Source organism: Xiphophorus hellerii, chromosome 17, assembly GCF_003331165.1.
Source record: "Xiphophorus hellerii strain 12219 chromosome 17, Xiphophorus_hellerii-4.1, whole genome shotgun sequence".
Lineage (NCBI taxonomy): Eukaryota > Metazoa > Chordata > Actinopteri > Cyprinodontiformes > Poeciliidae > Xiphophorus > Xiphophorus hellerii.
In genome coordinates this window covers 4,000,839-4,023,989 of record NC_045688.1, presented here as the reverse complement: position 1 = coordinate 4,023,989, position 23,151 = coordinate 4,000,839, and the positions used below count along the sequence as shown (strand labels likewise).

General features: G+C 38.8%; 1 protein-coding gene across 11 annotated transcripts in view; it reads right to left on the bottom strand.

Annotated features, from left to right (window-relative positions):
* LOC116736610 (ELKS/Rab6-interacting/CAST family member 1-like) overlaps nucleotides 1-23,151 on the bottom strand; it is a 124,942-nt gene that overhangs the window by 47,215 nt on the left and 54,576 nt on the right. For all 11 annotated transcript variants that reach the window (XR_004342626.1, XR_004342627.1, XM_032589173.1 and 8 more), the window contains 3 exons: nucleotides 19,602-19,737; nucleotides 15,704-15,835; nucleotides 9,628-9,788 (listed from right to left, as the gene is read on the bottom strand). Coding sequence is in view for 9 of the 11 variants with exons in the window: in XM_032589173.1 (XP_032445064.1) it covers nucleotides 9,628-9,788; nucleotides 15,704-15,835; nucleotides 19,602-19,737 (429 nt within the window). In the remaining 2 variants the exon portion in view is untranslated. The remainder of the gene's footprint in view (nucleotides 1-9,627; nucleotides 9,789-15,703; nucleotides 15,836-19,601; nucleotides 19,738-23,151) is intronic.

Here is a 23,151-nt window from a genome sequence, read left to right as displayed (position 1 = left end):
ACACATCCACACATGTCTCTGAATTATCAAGCAAAAAAATCCACAGACCAATTTTTATGAATGTACAAACCTTAGAAAGCTTTAACAGCAGAGGTGTCAACAATTCACCCCTACTGAACCAATCTTCTTATTATGGGATTATTCCTCTACTGAATAAATAAATTTAAATGAAAGGTTGGATTTTCACAAGGTTCCACTGTGCGAGTACGCAATTGCTATGAAATACGGATTTAGTTTAAGTTTTTCTTATTACTCATTTCCAGGATTGTAAATAATTGGGACCACAGTTTTCACCTTAATGTTTTTGAATAAGGAATAAAAAAATAAATGTCTTAATTTCATAACAATGAACAGGCTTTACCTAAAATGACAGCTATTTTTCAACATAATCGTCTTCAAATCAATTTTTATCTCCCTGTTGCTCCGTTTTTCCGTTTCAAAGATTATGCTCTTGTTTCTTGCTATTTAATAAACAGTTTGGTGGAGTGCCTTGAAAAACCACCAATTAGCAGAGGAAAACATGTGGGTTTAAGTTTATTTTGCATCCTTTTTTACACTTTCGTTTTTCTCCCAATTTATTACTTTTGGTTCTAGGATGTCACACTTGTTCTTGCCTCCTATAACAACATTCTATCCAATTATCTCACGTAATTGGTGCAAGAATTCAGCACACCCTTCACAAACTGCAAATAAAATGTGGAATAATGGATTCCAAAGTTTCCATGAAATCATATTTTGTACATTAATGTTGCTCTAACAGCAGCAGCCTTTGTCACTGCCCCGATCCTCAAGGACAAAACTAGTAAGAGTGGCGAGGTTGGAGAGCAGAAGAAAAACGGAAACAAAGCAGCAAGCGGTGATTCGAGATTGTGAGGCTAAGTGTCAAAACGGCATGCCCCTTCTCGTCACATAAAGCTCTCAAAAAGACAGACAAACATAGACTTCCATTGGCACACTGTGAATGTGGATTAAGCTCATTGCTGTGTGAAAGGATCAGAGCATGTGTTTCTGTTTGGTGTTGCCATAAGCATGTGTACATGCATTTGTGTGGGAGGACGCATTTTTTATGCAAGTGTCTTTATGTGTGGGTGTGCATCTCGGAGCGCTGCTGCCAGGGAGAAAGCTCCAAATGGGTTTGGAAGTTACTACGCGTGTGTTCGAGAGGCTTAAGCGTACAGTTTTTTTGTTGGTGATGGTATAGCTGATGTTGTGTGTGCGTGTGTGGCGTGTGTGTGTGAGCGCCTTGCTCACGTCTTGTTATATCTGCAGAGATGATGGTTGCAGAAGACGGAAATGTCGTTCCACTGACAGAGCCGCTGGAAATGGGATCTTTAACACACGCAGTCACACACATCATTGATTAGTTTCAGTATGCTGTGACAAGTGTGACAACAAACACAGCAAGATGGGATGAAATACATCCGGAAAAACACAGATCCAGTCAGAGCAGCATTTCCGCACAGATGTATACTGCTAAAAGATGGAAACTGGGAAAAAGGATGGAAGGATTTTAGGAAGAAGTGATAGGAGTTTGTGGGGGAATGGGATGTATAGAGTTGAGGTATTTCATAGTGAAAGATGGAGTGAAGGAGGGACAGCAGGAATGAAGGGGGGGGTCAGTGGAAAGGGTGCAGGGATGCGTTCGGATGGGAGGGAGATAAAACAGAGAACAGAGCAGCTCAAGAGGAATAAACTGAATTTATAGCATTCACCTTGAAGCATCAGCCCAGCTTTTGGCTGCAGGAAGCTTGAAGACAGCAAGCCGTCTTGGAGTGTCTGCACATTTTATTTAAAGTCCAGCTTTACACAAAGCTCTGCACTATTAAACCAATATTCTGTTGTGTGGTTTGGTTGACACATTTCTTATAGGAGAAATTAAGGAAATCGTACAGGAATCCCTGTGTTTTTATCAAATGGGACGTTGATCCCTGAAAATCATGCATTGATTTAGTTGAAACTTGTAATGAAGCCAATTTTACCATTCTGAAAACTACCAGAAAACACAACAAAAAGTCTCCAACTCAGACTAACCAAACAGTTCTTTATTTAGCCATAACATAAAAACCTTCACATTAAAACACCAAAATAATGATGATAAACTGAACACAAAAAAATCTGTCCTTGGTCAATTATTTAGTTGTTGGTGCTCTGATCTTAAAGCTGCAAAATACCAAGTATAATGATCCAATAAACTGCATGTCAGGGGGAAATACATAATTATTACATCTTTAGCTTCTTTGCTCCATCCTTTCACCAGTGATTCAGGGTACAGTGTACAAAGCGTACATCCTCTGCTTATATAACCGTATAAATAACGTTTTGTTTTTCATTCTCAACCGTTCTGTGGTTCGTTTTCACCATGAGTAAGTTGTTGTTGGACATTTGTCTCTTATCTTGTTTCCATTGCATTCCTGTTTTTCTAACTGTCAAAAAACATTTCTTCTTCCTTGCGTCAACTTCCCATTAAATATTTTGATATTCGTCTTTCCCAGCCAATTTCACTCTCATCTTATCGTGTCCAAGCTGTTCTTTTTTACATTAGTTTCTTTCTGACAATAACCATCAAAAATGGCATTAGTTGCTTTAAAAAAACTCCTTTTTTTATTTAAAAAAAACATAATTTAAAAGGTGTAAAACTTATTTATTGCAGCTTTTTTCTTTTTCACTTTATTTCAACTATCAGATTTGTTTGGTTTCCACTGACCAGGACATTTTTTTTTTGTTAAAGATGAATGACTTTATATCTCACAAAATACTGTTAATTTGGACCAACCTACAAAAAATCACATTTTTTTTTATTAGAAAACTGTGAATATTTTTTTAAACTAGTGGTACAAGACAGCCAACTGAAAAAAAAAAAATACAGCCAATATTTTTGTTTAACTTTTGTCATTAAATCAACTAATCAAACACTCAGACACTACAAGATGTCCAAACAAATAAAATTCTGGTGCTAAATGGACACATACAAAAAAAAAAAAACATTGTAAGGAGAATACAGCATAAAAGAGGGGTGTGTTCAGTGTCAGTAAAGCAGAACAGTTGGAGTTTTTAATTCAAACAAATCTTAGACCGCTTCCCTGCTGGTACACACACACTGTCAGCACATTCCTCTAACTGTATCACAGATTTAGTTTGCATAGTCTCGTAAAACGCAGAAAGACAGACAGCCACACGACACACCGCACTGTGTGTGTGTGTGTGTAGAGAGAGGAAACAGGAGCGTAGATGCGTGTTCTTCCAGCTGTATTCGGTATGTATTTCTTCATGGGAATGAGCGTGTGTGTGCATGTGTGTTAAGGTCTCGTGTGTCCGTGAAACACTGGGTATAGTATATCATGCCTTAGAGCAACGTTAAACCCTACACCGATTTAATGCAAGGCATGAAATCAGACACGAGACCCCCAGGAATTACAGCAGCCCCCGTGTGTACACAGACAGTTTCTTATGAGATATATGAACGCAGTAACGTTTACAGCGATCATGTTTAACTGTGGGAGAAAGCCAGAAACACATGACGTATTTGCTCACATCTCGTGAAATATGTGAGCAACGGTGTCATTAACATAACTCAGTCAGACAACCAGCAGCTATCTGTGCAGTAGTTCTTTCTCTGTGAAGTGTCACACATTCTTCAAACTGTACGCTCCTACAGGTGATTCAGTGGAGTTTTTCTTTAGATAGGATTTCCTGATGGATTTTCCGAAGGCTGCTTTTAATCAGATAAAAACCAGGACAAAGTTGAAAATAGTAGATTTGACGAAACGCAGCTAAGCGACCAGAAACTGCTGACTGGTGCAGAATACACCGTCAAATATAATCACGATTTTTTGGGGCTAGAAAGCGAATTTGGCTTCAGAGAAAAATATTGTCAGACTTTAATAATTTAAACATTTTTCTTTTACATGTGGCGATGTGCAAAATATCAAGCTACTCCCTCATCTCAGAAGAATGTCTTCTTAAAGGACTTTAGTGATACTATAACAAATCTCATGCTGCCAATTCATTTTTCTTTTATCCAGAAAAGCCGTTAATGCTTTGCCAGCTTATTTAAGTTTGCTCTAAAAGCTTTCTAGGTGTAGCAGCTGGTGGATTCAAATCAGAAGCTGCTGAAAGGCTTTGACAATTTTAATGGGTGTATTGACAGCAGTGCAGAAAGTCTTGCCTTACAGCTGGCTGAACACTCTGATTTTTATACATTTGGGCAACAATTTCCAGTTCTAATCAGAAGTTTATATACACTTGTCACTGGCATAAGTGCTACCTCCATTTTAGGTTTCCAGTGATTTGTAAGGATCTTTTTTTTTGTTTTTAAAGTGTAATAACTAAAGAACATACAGTGTTAAATCATTTATAGAATGAAATTTAGAAGCATAAGTTTGAATTTAATGTGGATTTTTTTTCCCCAATTCCAACTTCTAGCACAACACTGACTGGATATTTGACCACTTGCATTAAGTTCTTAAATATATTAAATAAATCTGTCCAAATATTATTCATCTGACTCAAACTATTATCATGAGTTTGAAGGAAATTGGTTAAGATGTTCAAAATCAGAAAGAAAGAAGTCCCTCCGCTAAAATCTCCCCCTTAAAGCAGAACGGAAATATGCAGCTTCCCACACAAACAAGTCAAACATCTTCCAGAGAAAAAGTATTAAGCCACAACGACAAGCACAAGTTAAATATTCAGCCAGAATCTTGTCATAAGTTGTTGATGGCTACCAAAAATTTGTAAAAGGAAATTTAATCAAATGTCTATGCATAACATTTTGAGTCAAAATAAAACTTGTGCTAGGAAAAATCTTTAAAGTTGTTCAATATTTATAAAAAGGCAGTTTTCAAAGGGAAACTGTAACAGATCGTCTGAAAAGTACCAGGAGACAACTGAGTGAAATGTGCATAAGAAGAAAAATGACAGTCATATAAATACAAATAGAATTTCAGAACAATATGCAACTCAACATGGGAAAATTTTAAATGATCAAAGTGAGTTTATTTGGAGTCACACACAATGTTTGCACTTTTTTCTGCAAGGAAAAAAAAGGCAAACAGCAGAAAAATGGTTAGCCAGCTGGTCAGCTTGTTCTGTGTACGGAAACAGTCAAAATGTTTGACACACATCGGTAATCAAGCTGAAACTAAGTGTTGACAAACTGATGGTTTTCTCCAACTCTAACATGAGATGTTAAAGCACTGGACCAAACAAAAACGTCTTTCTTTGACTGTACAAGTGCTGGGTAACATTCAGAAATAGCACTATGGCGGTACGGTAAGTTGGTTTCCTTGATGCTGCCCACAGCCCCTTGATGAGTTGTTTTGGTCTGGACCAGCAAAGAGTTAGTGCTACTGTACCAGATTTCCTGTCTTGGACCAAGTGCTTGGGTTCAAATGGAAGGAATGAGTCCTTTGGTTTGATTTAGAACCAGCACTGGAATCAGCAGTTTGGTGTTAAAGGGCCATCAGCGGCGTTGCCAAGTCAACGCAGGCGGGGAAAGCATTGAGAAGGGGAAACAGGACTTCCAACATGAGGACATTTATGCTCAGAATGAACATTTTTAGCCACTAAATATATACTGAGTTTACTGTTAAATGTGAAGCTTCCTAAGCCAGAAACTAATGTTTAGGTAAGACATCAGTGAGATGGCTAAAAGGACAATCCGAAGATAAACAAAGGGAAAAAGTCTGTAAATAATAAGCTAAAGCAGAGATATTTACGTACACTGTGTGAAAGACACGCAACCTTTTTCTTACATAATAGAAAAATAAAACTTTCCTGTTCTAGGTCTATTTGGATTACAAAAGGTTCTGTCCATCTGCTAAATGCTAAAAATAACTGATTTTGAAGCTTACATACAGTAAATCTCCTTTGTATTTGGTAGAATTGCCTTTTAAATTGGGTGACTTGGGTCAGACAACAGTTTGTTGAAATTTTGACCCATTTGACCTGACAGAACATGTGTAACGGAGTCAGGTTTGTAGGTAATCTTGTGCAAACACACCGTTTCAGTTCTGCCCAAAAATGTTTTGTAAAACTGAGATCAGAGCTATTTGATGGCCAATCTAAAAACATTGATTTTCTTGTCCTTAAGTCAGCTGACATTATGGGAATGATATTTCCATGCTCTATCGAGTAGTCAAATAATTAGTAGCCAAACTAATAAGAGAGCAAGAAATGCCTTGTAGTTTCACTTTCAGTTTTAAACCTACATGGTCTCCACGTAGCTTATTTCTGTTTGAGTTGCAGTTACGTTTATTTGGTACATTTGGTTTGTAAATGTGCTGTTTATGTGGCATGTCAGAGCTGCAAAGCTCATGTGATGTTTATGTGGTGATTAAATCGTGTTAGCTATAGTGATAAATGTTTAGGAATGCGATGGCGGGAGAATAATTTTCTTCTGCCATCTTGTCTACCAAAACTCTTAAAATGAAAAAGTCTGACACACAATGGTGAGACGGGGGTATAATAATTTCCATGAAATGAATAAAAAACAAATAAAGATAAAACCTGTTAAGTTATGCTTACTTTGGATGTACTGAGCTAACCCTTAAGGGAAAAGAAAAACAATGAGGTGGGCGTTGTTAAGTATCTGAGTATTGATTCCTCTGACAACCGTCTACAAGAACATAAACAATCAAACTAACCAAGACCATATGAGAGTTTACAGTGAAATATTTGATCATACCTGCTGCAAGGAACAAACCCCACACCCTCCACTCAGAGCAGGTCAGAAGGGAAACATAAAATAAAATCTGATTAACATTCTGGTAAATCAACTTGTAACAGTATTGCGGATATGTGTGTTCCTGTAAAACTGTGTGGTCTGTATTTAACAAAGCAGGTAAGTGTCTATTAAAGTCTATGTGTGCTACATAAATACTCATTAATGGGCCAATAAATTTGCAACAGGAAACCTCGGACATGTCTGGACTTTCATACATGGAGCAATTCCGCATATAAAAACAGAGAATCCATTTATGCATCTATGTACCAGTAAAAACCGCACTGGGTTGAGAAAAAGGTGATAAAATCCCCCACACCAACTACACCAAACCCTTCTCAAAAACAAAATAATACAATCCTAGTGGAAAATGTCATGGTCACAGAACAGGAAAATGAAATCACAGAGTTCATTTCCCATTTGGCCACAATAAAACATTGTCTCATAGCCCACTTTAAGAGGCAGGACATGCCTAACATGGATATTCTCCACGGCTTCTATTTCAGCCCAAAGTGTTGTTCCACTAAATCAGATGTCACCGTGAGGGCTCAGAGAGGATGTAAATTTGCAGAAAATACATGACTGCTGGACTCATCTCAGCAGCACTTAAAATACAAACCCATCTATTAAAACAACATTAAAATGAACGCTGGGTTACAGCTTGCGCATGACTGTGTGTGTGTTGGTGTGTGCATATGTAATCAATCATGTGAAGAGTTGGATAGTGGGACATGGTTGTTGCATTAGCATCATCTCGATGGCTTTAAAGTGCGGAGTGAAGGAGAAGGAAGATGAAAGAAGAGAAGCGAGAGAAGAAACGAGAGGAGAGTTAATGAGGTGTCGGGTGAAGCTCGTGTCATTGAGTCCAATCACCATCTTCCTGGATCACTGAAGCTACATGGAAAAACTACTGCAGATATCAAGAGATCAAGGGCTTAATGATGCTGAGTTAAATGAGCTGATTTCAGGAAATTATGAATACCAAGCTGGTTTGTTATGTTGTGCAGTAGATAGCGCTCATAGCCAAGATATGATTGAAAAATGCAAAAGAAAATGCATCTTCTTTTGCTTTCTGGGAAGCAGAAGAGGATATAACAATGTTTGTATTATTAAACTAATCGGTTTCATATGTTAGGAAAAACCTGAGTATTAAAGGGAAACTGCCTGCCGTAATGCTGCATTCGATTTACTTCAGAAGTCAAAACTCCTAAACTCCTGATTTTCTATTTGTAGCAATGTCCTGCAGGGCAAAGTCATGAAAGAAAATAACAATGTAAACTTAACATAAAAAGCAAGGACATTTTGTCTTTGGTTGATTACTTCTTTGATACAACAATGTTTTGTGGCAATAAATCTCAAACCGTTGGAAATCCTGTTTATTGCCACATTTGCAAAGAAAATGCATTAGTGGTTTAACCAGAGTTGAGTATCTGTGTTGTGCCAAAATCTCCCAAATTCTCATTGCCAGAGCCAAGCAGGTTTTGGTGGATGCAGTATAATTGTGTGGGGCAGCTTTTCTCTCACTGTGAACTATTGCTTGTGATCACTAAAGGCAACGGCCATGCAGAGAGATATTGAGATGAGATTATGCAATCAGTGGTGAACCCATATCTCCACTGTGGGGGAACAAACCACGTTCTCCAAGATGTCTTACAACCACAGAGCCGAGTTTCTCAGAGACTAAAGAGTTCAAAAAAGTTGTTAATGTACATGTGACGCTGATTGAATGAAATAGGAATTAACAAATGGGCAACTTTTTGTGTGTATTTTGCGGATGGGTTTGATGCGAATCTTTCATCCTTTAGAAATCCAACTAGTTTTTTTTTTAGACTTTTTTAGATTTTCCAAGTTCAAATGAAAGCAACCTCTTTTCCATTTCATACCAATAACCAAACCATTTTATTGTGAAGTCATTTCTGAAGAGTTTATATTATCACCCACTTCAGTTGGACAGTTCTGATATCTGGGATCACATTTACTTGCAATATACTTTGAGTAAGGAAAGTTACTTTAAATCCTCACGGTTGTCAAGGATACTGGTACAACTTAACGCTTTGGTACAACTTGGCACAACAAGTTGGTGAACTTCCCGTTCACCAAAATTTCAGCAAAAAGGCAAATACGTCACATACTGTATGTTACCACTGCTTTTTCCACCGTTTTCAGCTCTTTTTTGTTTTTAAACAAAGTCATGCTATTCACAAGTCATAAATACATCGCTATATGTTCTGCTCAGAAATGCGAATGATGTTTTCCAACCAAAGGTTGGTTTCTTTGGGGGAACAGGGCATTATTGTAGCCTTTTTATTAACACTGTGAGGAGAACAGTGGACCCTAGCATTTATGTGGTTGTTCGCTATTAAAGTTAATACACCACAGTACAAAATGCTCAGTCCATAAAGCCTGAAAGATGGCATTAAAAAGTAATAGTATCTTTGTTTGCTGTGGATTCCCAGTAGCTAAAATGATCATCACATATAAAAGCAACTTCCTGGGGGGAAAAAAGAACTAAAACAGAGACCACATCCTGAGAACAATCATTAGATCTCAACAGAGTTTTATCAGGCTAAAAGTATTTACTGTTTTGGAGCAAATCAACAAGTTCTCCACTGAAACCACAGCAATAAAATAAACCTTGAGGAATTTTCTTAAGAAAATCTTAGACAGATTAGTGCAAGATGAGAAAAGAAATGCAGAAATGTGAATTTGTGTGATATTTAACGGTGTACCTTTAATGCTATGTTTTCCATATGTGTGTGCTCGTTAAGAAACCAGTAGGAAATGAAAAGATAAGTGGTGCATGTAGAGTTGGATGGATAAAACTCAATGCTAAAGCACAGCTGAAATACACATTAATATAAAGAAAGGCAGTAAAACATGAGATATGAGTGTTTTTATATTCTTACTTCATCTCAAGGACCTCCTCCAGGTGCTTCCGCCTCTCAGCTCGCAGGGCGGTCAGATGACCTTCCTTCTCAGCCAATGAGAGCTGGGTCGATGACAGCTTGGCTTTCATCACCTCCAGTTCCTGTTTCACCTTTTCCATGGCAACCAGTAGGTCCTCCACCTGACACAGGCACATAAACACACATTTAGTTTTGGCTTCTTTTAGACCTTTTTGTTTGACTGAAGGTGTCTGAGCACTACTAGTTTGAAAGGTTTAAGAAATCACTCTCCACTGCTGAACATCAAGCAGGTCATTTTCCTACTCCCTGTTTTATTTTTTTTTCTCTAAGCTGTTTATTTTTCTCCTTCACTTTTCTGATACATATTTTATCTCGGCCTGCTCTTTTCACTGGCTCTATATCACTGTGTCATTTTAATGTGTGTGAGGTCAGTGTGTATTTCTTAAGGCCAGACAACGATTCGGCTAACGTCCAAAGTCAGAAAAAAAAAGACAGGAAAGAAAGGAAACCATGCAACAGAAGAAGTGTTATTAAAAAAAACAAAAAGTGAATTAAAAAAATGAAACTTTAGAGAATGCATTATGTTGTTCTTTTATTTCAAGTAAAACAAATCAAGACAAACCAAATAAAAGGGAAATAATTTTAACTGCCTTTGCAAGAGTTTAAATGTAATGTTTGATATTACGCTAAGGTATAATGATCAACTTGGCAATCAATTAATAATACATTTTAAATAAATTTATTGGAGATTTTCTCCGATTCAGTTAGGTTCAAAATTTGATTCAGGATAAAATATATACTTAATTTCAGCTCCATATCGTAATGTGGTACTGAAGCTTATAAAATACCTAAATAACACGACGTCTTGTTTGCGTCTGTGATTGACTCCAGCTTGTGGAGTTTGAAGTTAAGCTGAATAACAGTCAGAAAAAGTCTGCAGAATCGTTCATGTAACCGATCTCTCTTTTGGAACCATTTCTAAAGAAGATTATCAGTTTAAACACGTTTAAACAGACGTTTGGATGCATCCCTACGTAACCAAACATAGAAGAAGTCCCAAACTGTAACCATGAAATGGAAGGAAATTGGTTGGGATGTTCAGAAACAACAAAGGGACTTAAGTCTGTAACCAGCTTGAATGCCTCTGTTGTCATCCTCAGTGAAGGAAGTTTTATATTCGCACACTCAACTGAGAGGGTGTGGAGCAAGAAAGAAGCCCTTGCTCACAAATCAGCACCTTCACGTTTGACTGAAAATAGTAGCATCGGCATGCAAAACCTTTATCTAGGGAGGCGTTTTGGTGGGCAGTTAAACAAGAACAAGACAAGAAGTACAGAAGTCGAAGTGAGGTTTTTATGCCTAAATACATTGTACCAGCTGTCAAGCATGATGGGGGTCATAGTGACAGGTTCTTTCACTGATATTAAACTTCTGATATGATATCTATCATATTTAATATTTGTGAAAGAAGTTGGATACCTGAATCTGAACCAGGAATCCAACATATTAAAATACAGGTTATATTATGTGGTAATATAACCTGTATAACAGGTATACAGTGGAAATAATCATTTCCATCCCAACACTTAAAAATCTAGCAGTCACAAAAGCAGAATGCTATTTTGTTTTCCAAATGTGAGACCAGATTTCAAGATTTTCACATATACAGTTCAGACCAAACGTTTGGACACACCTTCTCATTGAATTCAATTAGAAAGTGTGTCCAAACTTTTGGTCTGTACTGTATATAAATAACATTATACAGAGGGGTTTCTTAAGAGGGATGTACAGAGGAAGCTACACGCACATCATCATTTTTGTCTGCAGCTATTTTATAAATAGTGTCACGAAAATACAAAACAAGAGTCTGATGTAAGATGTCAGAGAAATATGAAACAAAACACAAAAAAAAATCTGTGATATTTTCTTCATAGTCTGATTGATGCAAAGTCCTTGTGAGAGCAAAACTATTCAAAGTTTGAGCTGTCAAGACAACCAGAGGCAAAACAAAGATGATTTGAAATCAACTTTCCCTCCAACTGTTTGTTTAAATAAAGAATATAAGCACATGGATAATAGGAAGAATGAAATTAAAACAAAAGTACCACCTGATGACGGAAAAACAAGAATGCTGAGAGTGGCACGTGATGATTCTTTGTTACCTTTGACCACCTAAATCCGCTTGTGGTGAACTCATGAATTGGAATGTGAGACAGCTGCATACAAATGACAGAGAAAAAGAGAGTTGTGAGAAGGAAGAGTGATCGCAGTGAGGGGAGGAGATGAATTCAATGACGTGGAGAGAAATATAAGAAAAAGGCAGAGGAAAGGCCTCAGGATCCAGAGGTAACGAAGAAGATAGGTGTAAACAAAAGTTAAAGAAGATGAAGAAAGACTTTACAAACACAGGCAAGTTGTTTTGGAAAAAAGAAGAAATATAAGAGAGGATGAGCACACGATAGACTAAATAGAAATTGCAGAGAGAAATACAAGCAGCATTTAGAAAAGAAAAGGGAGGAAAGAAAAGGTTGGAAAATGTGACGCAGAACAATAATCGTGACAGAGTGAGAAAGGAGTGTAATAAGGTAGGAGTGACACGGCCAAGCATGAGAACTGAGGGACTGGAAAGAAGCAAGATGCAGTTTGTGGAAATACTGATTTGCAAACCGTTCCAGACTCAAATTTCTTAGTTTATATTGTATTACAATGGATACGTTGCTTAGGTTTACTATGAACTCATGTTTTGTGTGTATGTATAGGTGGATGCAGCTCTGTAAAATACTTGAATCTTTCTCTAGACTCCTCCAGACTGCGTCGGCACCATGGAGACCGCGAGCCCTGTGGACGCTTGTGTTCAAGAATGATTTCAGGTTTATTTTAAGATCAAAACAAGATGAACCACAGGAGAAAGGAGCACCGGGTTCAACAAGTAAAAAATTCTCCGCTTAATAGAAAACGGGAAGCTGAGGAGAGGTATGTCTGTCTCCAGTTTGAGACAGATGGAGTGTGTCACGGTGCTGGCTCGCTGCTGTGTCACACACACGCACACCTTTCTGCGCTCATCGCACATACAGTAGTGACTCATGTCTAGAAGCAAAAGTTTGGTTTATTTTCATGTGGTTCTGGTCAAAAGCGTTTGACAGGCAAATCAGGTTCATGGGACGGTCCCACACACACGTGTTGACAGTGCAGTCGAAGAAAAAAGCCGTCTGCTCACCAGTATCGAGTCGGAGTCTGTTTATAAGTGGGACCAGTTTGGCAGCATTTGCATGTGGGAGCCCTTTGAACCAGCCGGCCTCATTAAGGGAGGAAATCGTCTTCTCCTGTCAACGTTTTATGAATCATTATGTGAAAAGTTAATTGCGCTGACGCAGTTGTATAAAAAGGAACTCAAAAATATTTATTTATGATTTACTTGTGCCCACAGAAACGCATTTCCAAAAGCTGGTTTCCATCTGGCTTCTTCTGAATGCGATTCGGGAATGGTCTGTGCTCAGGCTAAACAGCAGGTCGCGCTTCTTTTGGCCATACTTGTCCATTTGCATTTGAAAAAAAAAAAAAAAAAAGTATCCTCTGTTCTGTCTGCAAACGCTACATAACACACGTGTGTGCGCTTGCTGAAAGGTTGAGTTAGAGTTGTTGACGTTGGGAGAGGACTGCAGCGGGTGTTTGGCTGACATCTCCACTCTTTCACCACAAGCTGACATCTCTGCTCCTTTCTCTTCCATGGGAGCATTTTGAAACAAGGCCTCGTTCTGCCATTAATGGCCTCTGGCCTCCCTAATTGAAGTTGCACTTGCAGCATTTTGATGCATTTTAATATTTCCCAGCCTAAATGATGTGACAGCTTGGCAATCACTGTCGACAAAATTGAACCACGTGGAACAGGGACTTCAATGTGGTGAAACTAATAAAATGTTGTTGTTTTTTACATTCATCCTTTTAAAAGCAGAGAAGAAGCCAACTAGATCACTACCCTGCTGCACAGCGAGTCTGCTTGAGGGCAAAAACTGTCGGCAGCAGGATATTGTTGTTTGGTCCAGCCATGGAAAACAAAAAGACAGAGACCAAAAGAGAATGGTAAAAACTCGGAATCCCAGAAGGCACTGCACTGACCCATTTTCATGCACTGTTCCCTGGGAGGAGGCGTTTCAAAGACAAAAGTATTTTGTAAATAAATTCTTATATGCACAGACGTTGCCTGTTTTTATTCTGTATATGTATGCAGGGCCTGCAGTTTGAAAACCCCAGTTTAGAAATTCACTCCTTCATTTATTATTATTTAATACCACATCTCAATAGACAGGAAATCATGAAACATTATTGAAAGATTGAAAATTATTTGGCTATTTCTTGATAAACTTTGACCTAAACATCTAATTATATTAATAACTGCCTTTTGCACTTAATTAAGAATTTATATTTCTGTCAGTTACTGTCGATTATCAAGGTCCTGAAGCAGTAAATTAGCCCCAGATCATCACACTGCCACTACCATGTTTGACCATCTGTGTAACTTAGTGTTTCTAAAATGCTGTTAGTTTACAGCCTAAAAAATTTACATTTTGATTTGTTGGTATACAAAACATTTTGGTTAATTTTTGGTAAACATGAGATGGGTGTTTTGAAACTCTCTCATGGATGCCATTTTGCCCAGTTTGTTTCTTATTGCTGAATTATGAACACTGACTTTAACTAGGCCATGTGAGGCCTCCAGAGCTTTAGATGACCTTTTTGGTTATGTTGTGACCTCTTGAATGAGTCACCATTAATTTCTTGGAGTAATTTTTATAAATTCATTCAGGCGACTGAAAAAAAAAACAAAAAAAACTCATTGCCAGTTTTCAAAATGATATTTGTGGCTAATATTTATATGTAAGAAAAAAAAACTTATAAGAGGGCAAGGTAAGATATATTTACACATTCTCTATAATAAGAGGCAAGTGCACCCATGAAAACTGCTGTTTCTTTTTAGTTGCATCATTACAGCAAAAAGGCAATCCAACCTGTCAAGTGCATCATCTTAAACATGTTTTCTTGTTGTATTGATGTCTTTGAAACTTGACTGGAATTTGAAACAGTGTGTTTGATGTTTTTCAGAAGAAGAAAATGTTTTGGAAGCTGCATTTCACCTTCACACGTCCATGTGACTGCCTTCCCCTGTCCATCGACTCTTTAATTATCTGTCCTTCCTCTGCATCATCTGTCTGCGTGAAACTTCTTCTGCAGCGCTGCTCATTAGCACCCACCACGGAGGAGGGTGTGAGGACGCATACCTCCGGAGTAAAACATCTGTTTTCATGGCTGACTTTACACGTCTGTTCAGAAGCTGTCCGGTAAGTAAAGGCCGGCGCAGACGGCAGACGTTTAGAGGCAGTAATAACAACAAGAGTCCAGCCGTTTTGCCAACAGCTACAGCGGGCTGTGTTTTTCGTCCTGAGTCTACGCTGTTTTTTAACATCCCCCACTTGTCAAAACCCATCTAGGCAGTGAGGAACATTTCCCATCTCTATGGCATCGTTAAGTCACCGCCGCTCCAGGGAGCGAAACACACAAACACACTCCCCGCGGTCTGAGGTTGCATCCACCAAACTCTTCCCTTCTGAGCCTCCCTTTTACCACCGCCCTGAGCTCTCCCACTGTCTCCATTTAGATGAGCTGCATTACGACTGAAAGCGGTTGGCGCTCGCTCCGTTTGAAAACATGGCCGGTTGTGTGTTGCTGGTGGAAGGGGACAGAATGTAAGCTGTTCTTTAAATAGGTATGTGTTTACCTCGGCTCTAAATGAGGAGTGACTGAGTAAACACGCAGAGCCGCACCTAGAGGGGCTCAGATGGGAGTGGGCGTACTTGTCGCTGCTCCCACTTTTAGTGCGGACGATTTTGAGACTGTCACAGAGAACTTTTGTTTCCATAATTATTGTTAAGGTGAATTAAATAGCCAAAAAAAAAAAATAAAAAAAAAATGATGGACCGAAATTAGGGAAAAGTTTAGGATAAATGTTGGGCAACACATTTACCATTCAGGGAAAACTCATGCGGTTCAGCAGGCGTTCATATGCGCTTGCACACATTACCTGCTTCTCGGCATGTGAGCGTGCCTGCTCCTCCTGGGCCAACACCACCTCTCTCTCTGCTGTGATCTGAACGCTTTCCCTCAGCGCTTCCTCCAACTCCTCAATGCGCTCCTCCTTCTGATGGAGGGAGTCCTGCCAAAAGGACGGAAGAAAAAGATAAAATGTTTTGACCATATCTGCACTTATCCACCTGATTTGACATGAGTGTTGCTACCAGAGAAAATCGACAAACGGTTAGACACGTAAAAATCCAATCTTTGTAGGATCTGTGAATGCACCATACCTAAGTGTTTGCATGGAGTTTACATATAAAAGTATTTCATGTGGGTAAATGACTTAAATGTCCTTCTGATCAATTTAGCATCAGAAAGATACTGAATTGATAAAATGACCTTTGACAAAGGAGTCTGTTTTCTATGGCGTCATGTTGGCTGTTTGTGCTGCTGGACATCTTGTTCATCTGTTTGTGGTTTGTTTTTTATCAGACATTTTTGAACAATGCTGTAGCTGCGTAAGGGGCATTTCGTCAAATTAGCGAAGGCTGAATGTGTTGCAGAGGAGTTGCTTTTTAAGCTTTCAGCCTCTCTTTAAAAGAAACACACACACACACACACAGTTTGTGTTTACAGCTAGTCATGCCTATTGTGCTAATTCTTATTATGAGAAACAAGAAGCTCCAGGTTTCACAGAAACAAAGCGTGTTGGGTACCTTTCAGATAAACTCATTTTCCCAACAAAGCGTTTAGTCACATTATGTAAAGGGTCAAGACAGAGCCTCTAAGATAATGTTTCTGTAACGTATAACGTACATATTTAATTTTCACCATAATAGTTTAACATATCAAAATAAACCTGATAAAATTAACACTGTATGATTTTTTTCGTGATAATCTAAATATAGCGCCTTAATTCATGCTGATGTCACCTTCTGCACTCGTTGGCACCCATCAGTAATAAACTAATGATTTCTCTATATTCTCATTTTTAAAGTTGGAGTTATGAACAGGTCAGCTGCAGATACAACTTTATAAATCTCCACTGTTATTTAACATCAGAAAGTTGAGCAACATGTTTTTCCATGTTGCTCAACATAGAAAAGAACCAGCTCTGATTCGATAAACAGCCCCAATCATGCAATTATCATCTAGAAACATCTCGATCTCGACCGTAGCAAAGATTAACCAAATAAGAGCCCTACTGACCTCTAAATGTGTTATTTCTACCTACACCAAAACATTATGTAAATGAATGGTCAACAGCAGCTGAGGATACTCCACCCTGGTGCAGCGATCTGCCAAATGGGTTGTTTTTAACCAAAGGGAGGCATTCAGTTGAGTTGGTGGTCCGTCAGTGGGACTCGAGAGACATTCGTGTTTACACTGCTACAAGAAAGTGACCATAATATGCACTGAGGACCACCTCTGAATGCGGTCCAAATGACTGGAACTCAAAGAATCCAAAATGTGTCTCGGGTACAGTCACACGGGCAATTAAGAGATTTCAAGTCAACTTTGATCGGCTCGCCCAGGACACATGTTCATGCCAGATGTGCACAGGGCCCAAAGTGTACCTCAGGTGGAAGGGAGTTAGTTGTAAAACGGGACACATTATGGTCTGTGGATTTTTCCCTTCCTTTCAGAGTGTGATGTAGCTTTATGAGCATTTGAAGCATCTGCAGGCGCAAAGCGCACAACTCCCAGAACAAAGGCAGCTGCAGTTAACGGTTACATGTATGTCCAGTTTTAACAAGCTGGTATTATTTCCCCAGGTCTTAGAAAAACATTTGCGATGTCGTGTGGATAAAACACAACAGGACCATGGTTTAATGACTGTTTTCTGAGGGACTTTTTCTTTGCATCAGATTCAGAGGACTTAGTGAAAGACTTGTACCTGAAGACAACCATGTGGATTTCAAGGTAAATTCACATGTTCACAGCTCATATTGTTAAATTCACTTGTTATCTCATGAATTTCGATTTGTTTTAGTCCTGATCCGAGTTGGGGAAGATGTCTTTTATAAAATATGACAGATTTAGACCCATGATCAAATCAGATTTTAAGTATCATGCTGCAGGTAGATATTATTTATTTGAATCAGAAATAGTTATGCTAAACAGGATGTTTCAAATCCGGTGTCCTATGACTTTTAAATGTTTCCCTGGTCCAACACACCTGAATCAAATATCACATCCTCAGTATCCAATTAAGTTCTCCAGAATCCCACTAATGACTTGTTTATTTGAGTTAAAGCAGAGACAAATCTAAACACTGACACACAGGACCTGGATTTGAAGACTTCTGCACTAGGCCACGAATAGATTAAAGTAAATAATTTAAACCGCTGGGTGTCATAATTAATATGAAATGCCCCTTTGGCAGATCTGAGTTTGCATACTGACATAGTCAGCTGCCACATTCAGTACCTGAAAAACTTGGGTACTGTTTTTCGGGTACCGGTTCATGCCCTTATTGTTGCTTATGAAATAATAAGGCTACAAAAATACAAAATGGTGAAGAAGCGTACTAACTAGGCCCCAGTCAGGTGTCTTCAGAGATATTTGCACACAAGATGGAAAAAAAAAACAAAAAACATTTTATTAAAATGTACACGTTGTATTGGTGTGGTTCACTTCCACATTGCAGTGAACCTAAGGGACAATGTCACACAACAGCTGGCCACTGTGAGCAGCATTGGAGACCCTCATCAGCCTTGAATTATTCTGATCACAAACAGAGCTTAGAGAAATCACCACATGGAGTTCCCATAAATTTCCAATGAAAAAAGATCTATTTTCTTATTGCTGGGGAGCTGACTTTGCAGGGTAAATTAGATATGAATGAATAAGTGATGGGGGCAGGGAGGACGAGGAACGATGAGGCATTACAGTGGCCATGAGCAAACCTCCAGAACATCTCAACGCATGTGCTGTGAATCTGAATCCGCAGCGAGCCAACATTACTTGGTGTCTGACTATGCACAGTACGGTGGAATTTATTTGGAACAAAGCCGGCTCTTATTGCATCGAATTAAATTTACAGTCCTGTTTTGTTACCATCTGCAGGGTTGTTTAGGTTATGGATACTGGCTCGGAACCGGCACATACACACAAAAGCTCTGGTTGTAACCGCTGCGGTCTCGTGTGTCTCAGTGACTCACATCGACTCATCATCCAACCACATGCACACACAGCAAATGACAGTTTCTTAACAACTTAAACCAAATCAACCATAGCTAAAGGGTGCATAAGCTTGTTCACACAAAACACACACACACACACACCCACCCCGACAGTTTTCATCTGCCTATAATCAGCGAACCAATGAGGTTAGCAATTACTGGAAGAGAAGAGCGAGGACGAGGAGGGAAAACAGGCTGAAGGATGTCAGGGGAAGCCGGGAAGAAATTTAAGGTGAAAGGGCGAAGTTAAATGAGAAAGAAGCAGAAGAAAACCTACTATCTTCAGCTATATGAAGAAAACCACACAAAATCATCACACCGCATACGGCTCCTATCTCGGGTGACTTGATGGACCCGGCAAACAATTAGGAAATGCTCTCCGACCACAAAGAAGCTTTTTAAAACCCAAAAAGCATTAATTTCATTTCCCCCCCCCTTCTCTGCTTTAATCTGCTCTCATTTTTCTACTCATCACTTCCCTCTTCTCCATCTTCTATCGGCTCCCCCTGCCAATTATCCACCTTGGCTTCCCCTTCTCACATGTTCTCAGCTGAGAGCTGCAGTGTGTGAGAGTGAGTGTGTTTGACATTGCCTCGGGCTGCTCTGTATCACGTTATGACAACATGGTGTTGTTGTAGCAGAAGTTACTCAAAGGACACAAAGAAAAACTTTTCTCCACCTTCCTGAAGCTCCCCGCCTCGCCTCTACCGCTTTCCTCACCTTTACTTGCTGAGAACTTTCGTTGAGGTTGTCCTCCCGCTTCTTGGCGTCCTCCATCAGCTGGGCATTTCGATTCTTTTCCAGCTGCTCTTTGTGTTTCAGGTTGGCGACCTTCTTCGATTGGTCCTTAATTTGCCTGGAAAAACACGGGACAACTGTGAGTTTATGAGTGACTTCTTTATTTTATTGGTTGATGATTTAAAAGCCGACCTCACTGAAGCAAATATAGATTAGATAATAGCTCACAATGTGAGTTATTATTTCAAACTGTGCCAAGACAAGAGCCTCCAATAATTCTTCCTGATTTGCTTTTTGAGTCGGAGTGATCTTCCACCAAAGTACGCTATGCTTCGTTAGACAGTTGTTTTCCTTGTACAGCTGCAAAGACTTGAACATTTTCTACACTCATTTTTCAATTATTATTATCACAGTCTTGCTAAGCCATTAAAAATGAACATGTAGATCATTCATACCTAAAATAAGCTCACCCCAATAAATAAGATTTTTGTTTTTTCAAACAGAATAATAAAAAAAAAAACTCATGGTGCATTTATGTTCAGTCTCATAAGCAAAATTCAGAGCCACTTTTCAGAAGTCAGCTTGTAAATTAATTTCAGCATAACTGCAGGCCTCAGAGGTTTCTAAGATAAGTGAACAAACGTCATGGAGACCAAGCAAGACAGGAGACAGGTTATGGAGAAAGTTGCGGACATGTTTAAAGCAAAGTTAGGACAAATATCCAAGCTTTTAACATCTCAAGGACAGCTGCTCAGTTCCCAACATGGCCAAGAACCATTATGTGCCCATTTATGGTCCCTTTAGGCATGTAATTGGGACCACCCATTTCAAAAGCTGTCAAGTGTCACCGCCCTTATGCTTTCCATGTGCTAGTTAAACTCTCGTTGTAATTAGGAAATGCAGCCACTAGGGTGCAGTTCCCTGTAGATGTGGAGGAAAGTTTCAGAACGTAAACATGAAAAAACGTAATTAGGCCATGATCATTTTCATTCTCAGAAAGAGATGGGCGATCTGTGCGGATGTTAGATAGATCGTGGCATTTGGATGGAGACCTTATGTCATTTCATGGTTAATTTTTGCGGATTTCATGGGACCTAAAATATTTTTTAAAATGCTCACACTCTCCATTCAGTCTGACAGAGATTGAGCTGTTTTATCAAAGACGGATGAGTAAAATTGTCTGCTGGTAGAGACGAGCACCAAATGCTACAACTGTATTAAAAGTTGGTTTTACAAAGTATTGAGTCGGCAGGGCAGAATCAAATACACGGTTATCACATTTCTACTGATTAAAAAATGCTTCCAACATCGTTTTCTTTCTACTTCACAAAAACTGACTATTTTGTGTTGATCTATTTCATAAAATCTCCCCCAAAACACGTTAAAGATGCTGCTGAAACATAAAACAGTGAAAATGTTCCAGGGTTATAAAAGCATTTGCAAGGATCTAAAGTAATAAAATTGTTGCTTAAATAGTGACACGCTGAAATATATGGTCAAGAAATTATAACGGTGCAGCAGAAATCTGTGCAACACAATGCTCCACTAAATACCCCCGGGTCGATATAACGTCAAAATCAGTAAACGAATTTGGTGAAAAGCTATTAATCAACGACGAGATGACATTTCTGATGTCTGCACAGCGGGAAGCAGGAGGGTCTTGTCGCAAAAGGATTACCGAGTGTCGGGAAGCAGGGTTTAAATCATCACGGCGAAAATGAAGGAGACTGAGCGGAGCAGTAAAAGAGCGGGAAGAGCAGAAAAGTTATTCCTTGCGGGAGATCCCGGCTTTGCAACGTGGAGAAAGAGTTTAATCCCTGTTTAAGACGCCTGGAAGCCATTGTGGCTGTGTCACAGAGCTATCAGATAACACAGCAGCTTTACTTGATCAGGACCTCTCATACATTCCAGACATCTACGCAGGCACGAATGTGGAAGAAATAAAACCTAATAACATCCACTGAATCATAACGCAAAGGAAAACCCAAGGAATGTTACTTGAAAAAATACCGACATGACTGCAGGCTAGGTAGTCCCTGTGTCCATGACTACACCAAGTCTTTCTGCTCTGTGGACTTTTATATACATATGTGTTTATGTACAAAAATTATTCCCAACATCAGCAATGTTTTCAGACACACTGACAATCCTTTGTAGACACGGGGAGGAGGGGAAAATTCATATAACACTCTGTAGTTCATCCCCATTCCTAAAGCAGTTTTCACTGAAACACCAAGACACACATATCTATTAACAGCAACAGGTGTAGAAAATTATCGGCAACTGGCCAAAGTTGCTGGTCAACGATTAAGAAAAAAATGATCACAGGAGGCTCTGCATTCTTCACATCTGTAAGAAAAACATCTCATGTCAAGGAGTCGTCTCATGTTTGAGGTGACATCTCTACACCAACACTTGAAGAGGAAGTATTGAAAGTAGAGCTACAGATTGTGAAACCCTAAGCAGCGATTTAACCCTTTAACTGATTCATTTAAAGGTCAAAGCAGTTAGTCACTTGATAAATGAATAAAAAGGGTCCTTATTCTGAGTTTTTATCGCAAGAGGTTACTTTAGTCTCCTCTCACCCTCTCATCATAAGAAACATAAGGTTAAATTTACAGGTTACTTTACACCCGAGTCTGTATGGGGTATGAGTAGTTTCTGACTCTTTATTTGGATGATAAACAACTTTAAGGACTCAAGAACCAGTCAAGATTTTAGAAAGAATCAGACATCTTTTCTCTTTTCATAAGTTCAAACATAGTTTTTTATATTTGTTGAAAATGCTTTTGTGTTTTTCCATCTAATATATTAATTTGAACCGCTAAATAAAAACTATGACATTGCATTTATAGTATTTAAATATCACGAAATCTCGTGCTGCAAGGTTTTGTTACAACTTTAGTGCACAGTGAATGTTTTGGGGTTTTTCTCTCTCTCTCTTTGGGGCTAATTTTAGGAGCAGATCTGCCTTTGGATGCCATTTCAGAACTGAACTCTGATTCTTCCATATCCAACATGAACAAATGGCTTCTTGAATTTGCTACCGTGTTATTTGTCACAGAAAGTGTAAACAGGTTTGAAATTTCATATGACCTTCGAGTCTCAACATATCTCATATTTACTCTTAGACCTAACCATCTTTGAAAGTGATTTCAGTTCGCTTTGCTCAGTGCACAGCAAAAAAAAAAGATAAATGTAATCAAATATATAACTATTTTATTACAAGCCTTTGCTTTCATCTTCCTTGTCTGTTTAAGCCATAAACTGCCTTCTAAAGTTACTCAAAGTAACAGGAGTAATCCATCAAGTGGCTTTTATATCAATATCGCTGCCAGAAAAGTTGAGAAATGATACTGGCAAAAAAGGGTAGCATAAAATCTGTTTGCTAAGAGGTCCAGAGGGCCTAATTCCAAACTGTCCTGAGATATCTGGGAGAAGAGAAAATGAAAAGCACAGATGAAGCCAAAACTGCTCAGCCACACCTGCATGTTCAAAGCTCGCAAAATAATCATCAGGGGTTGTGTGTGTG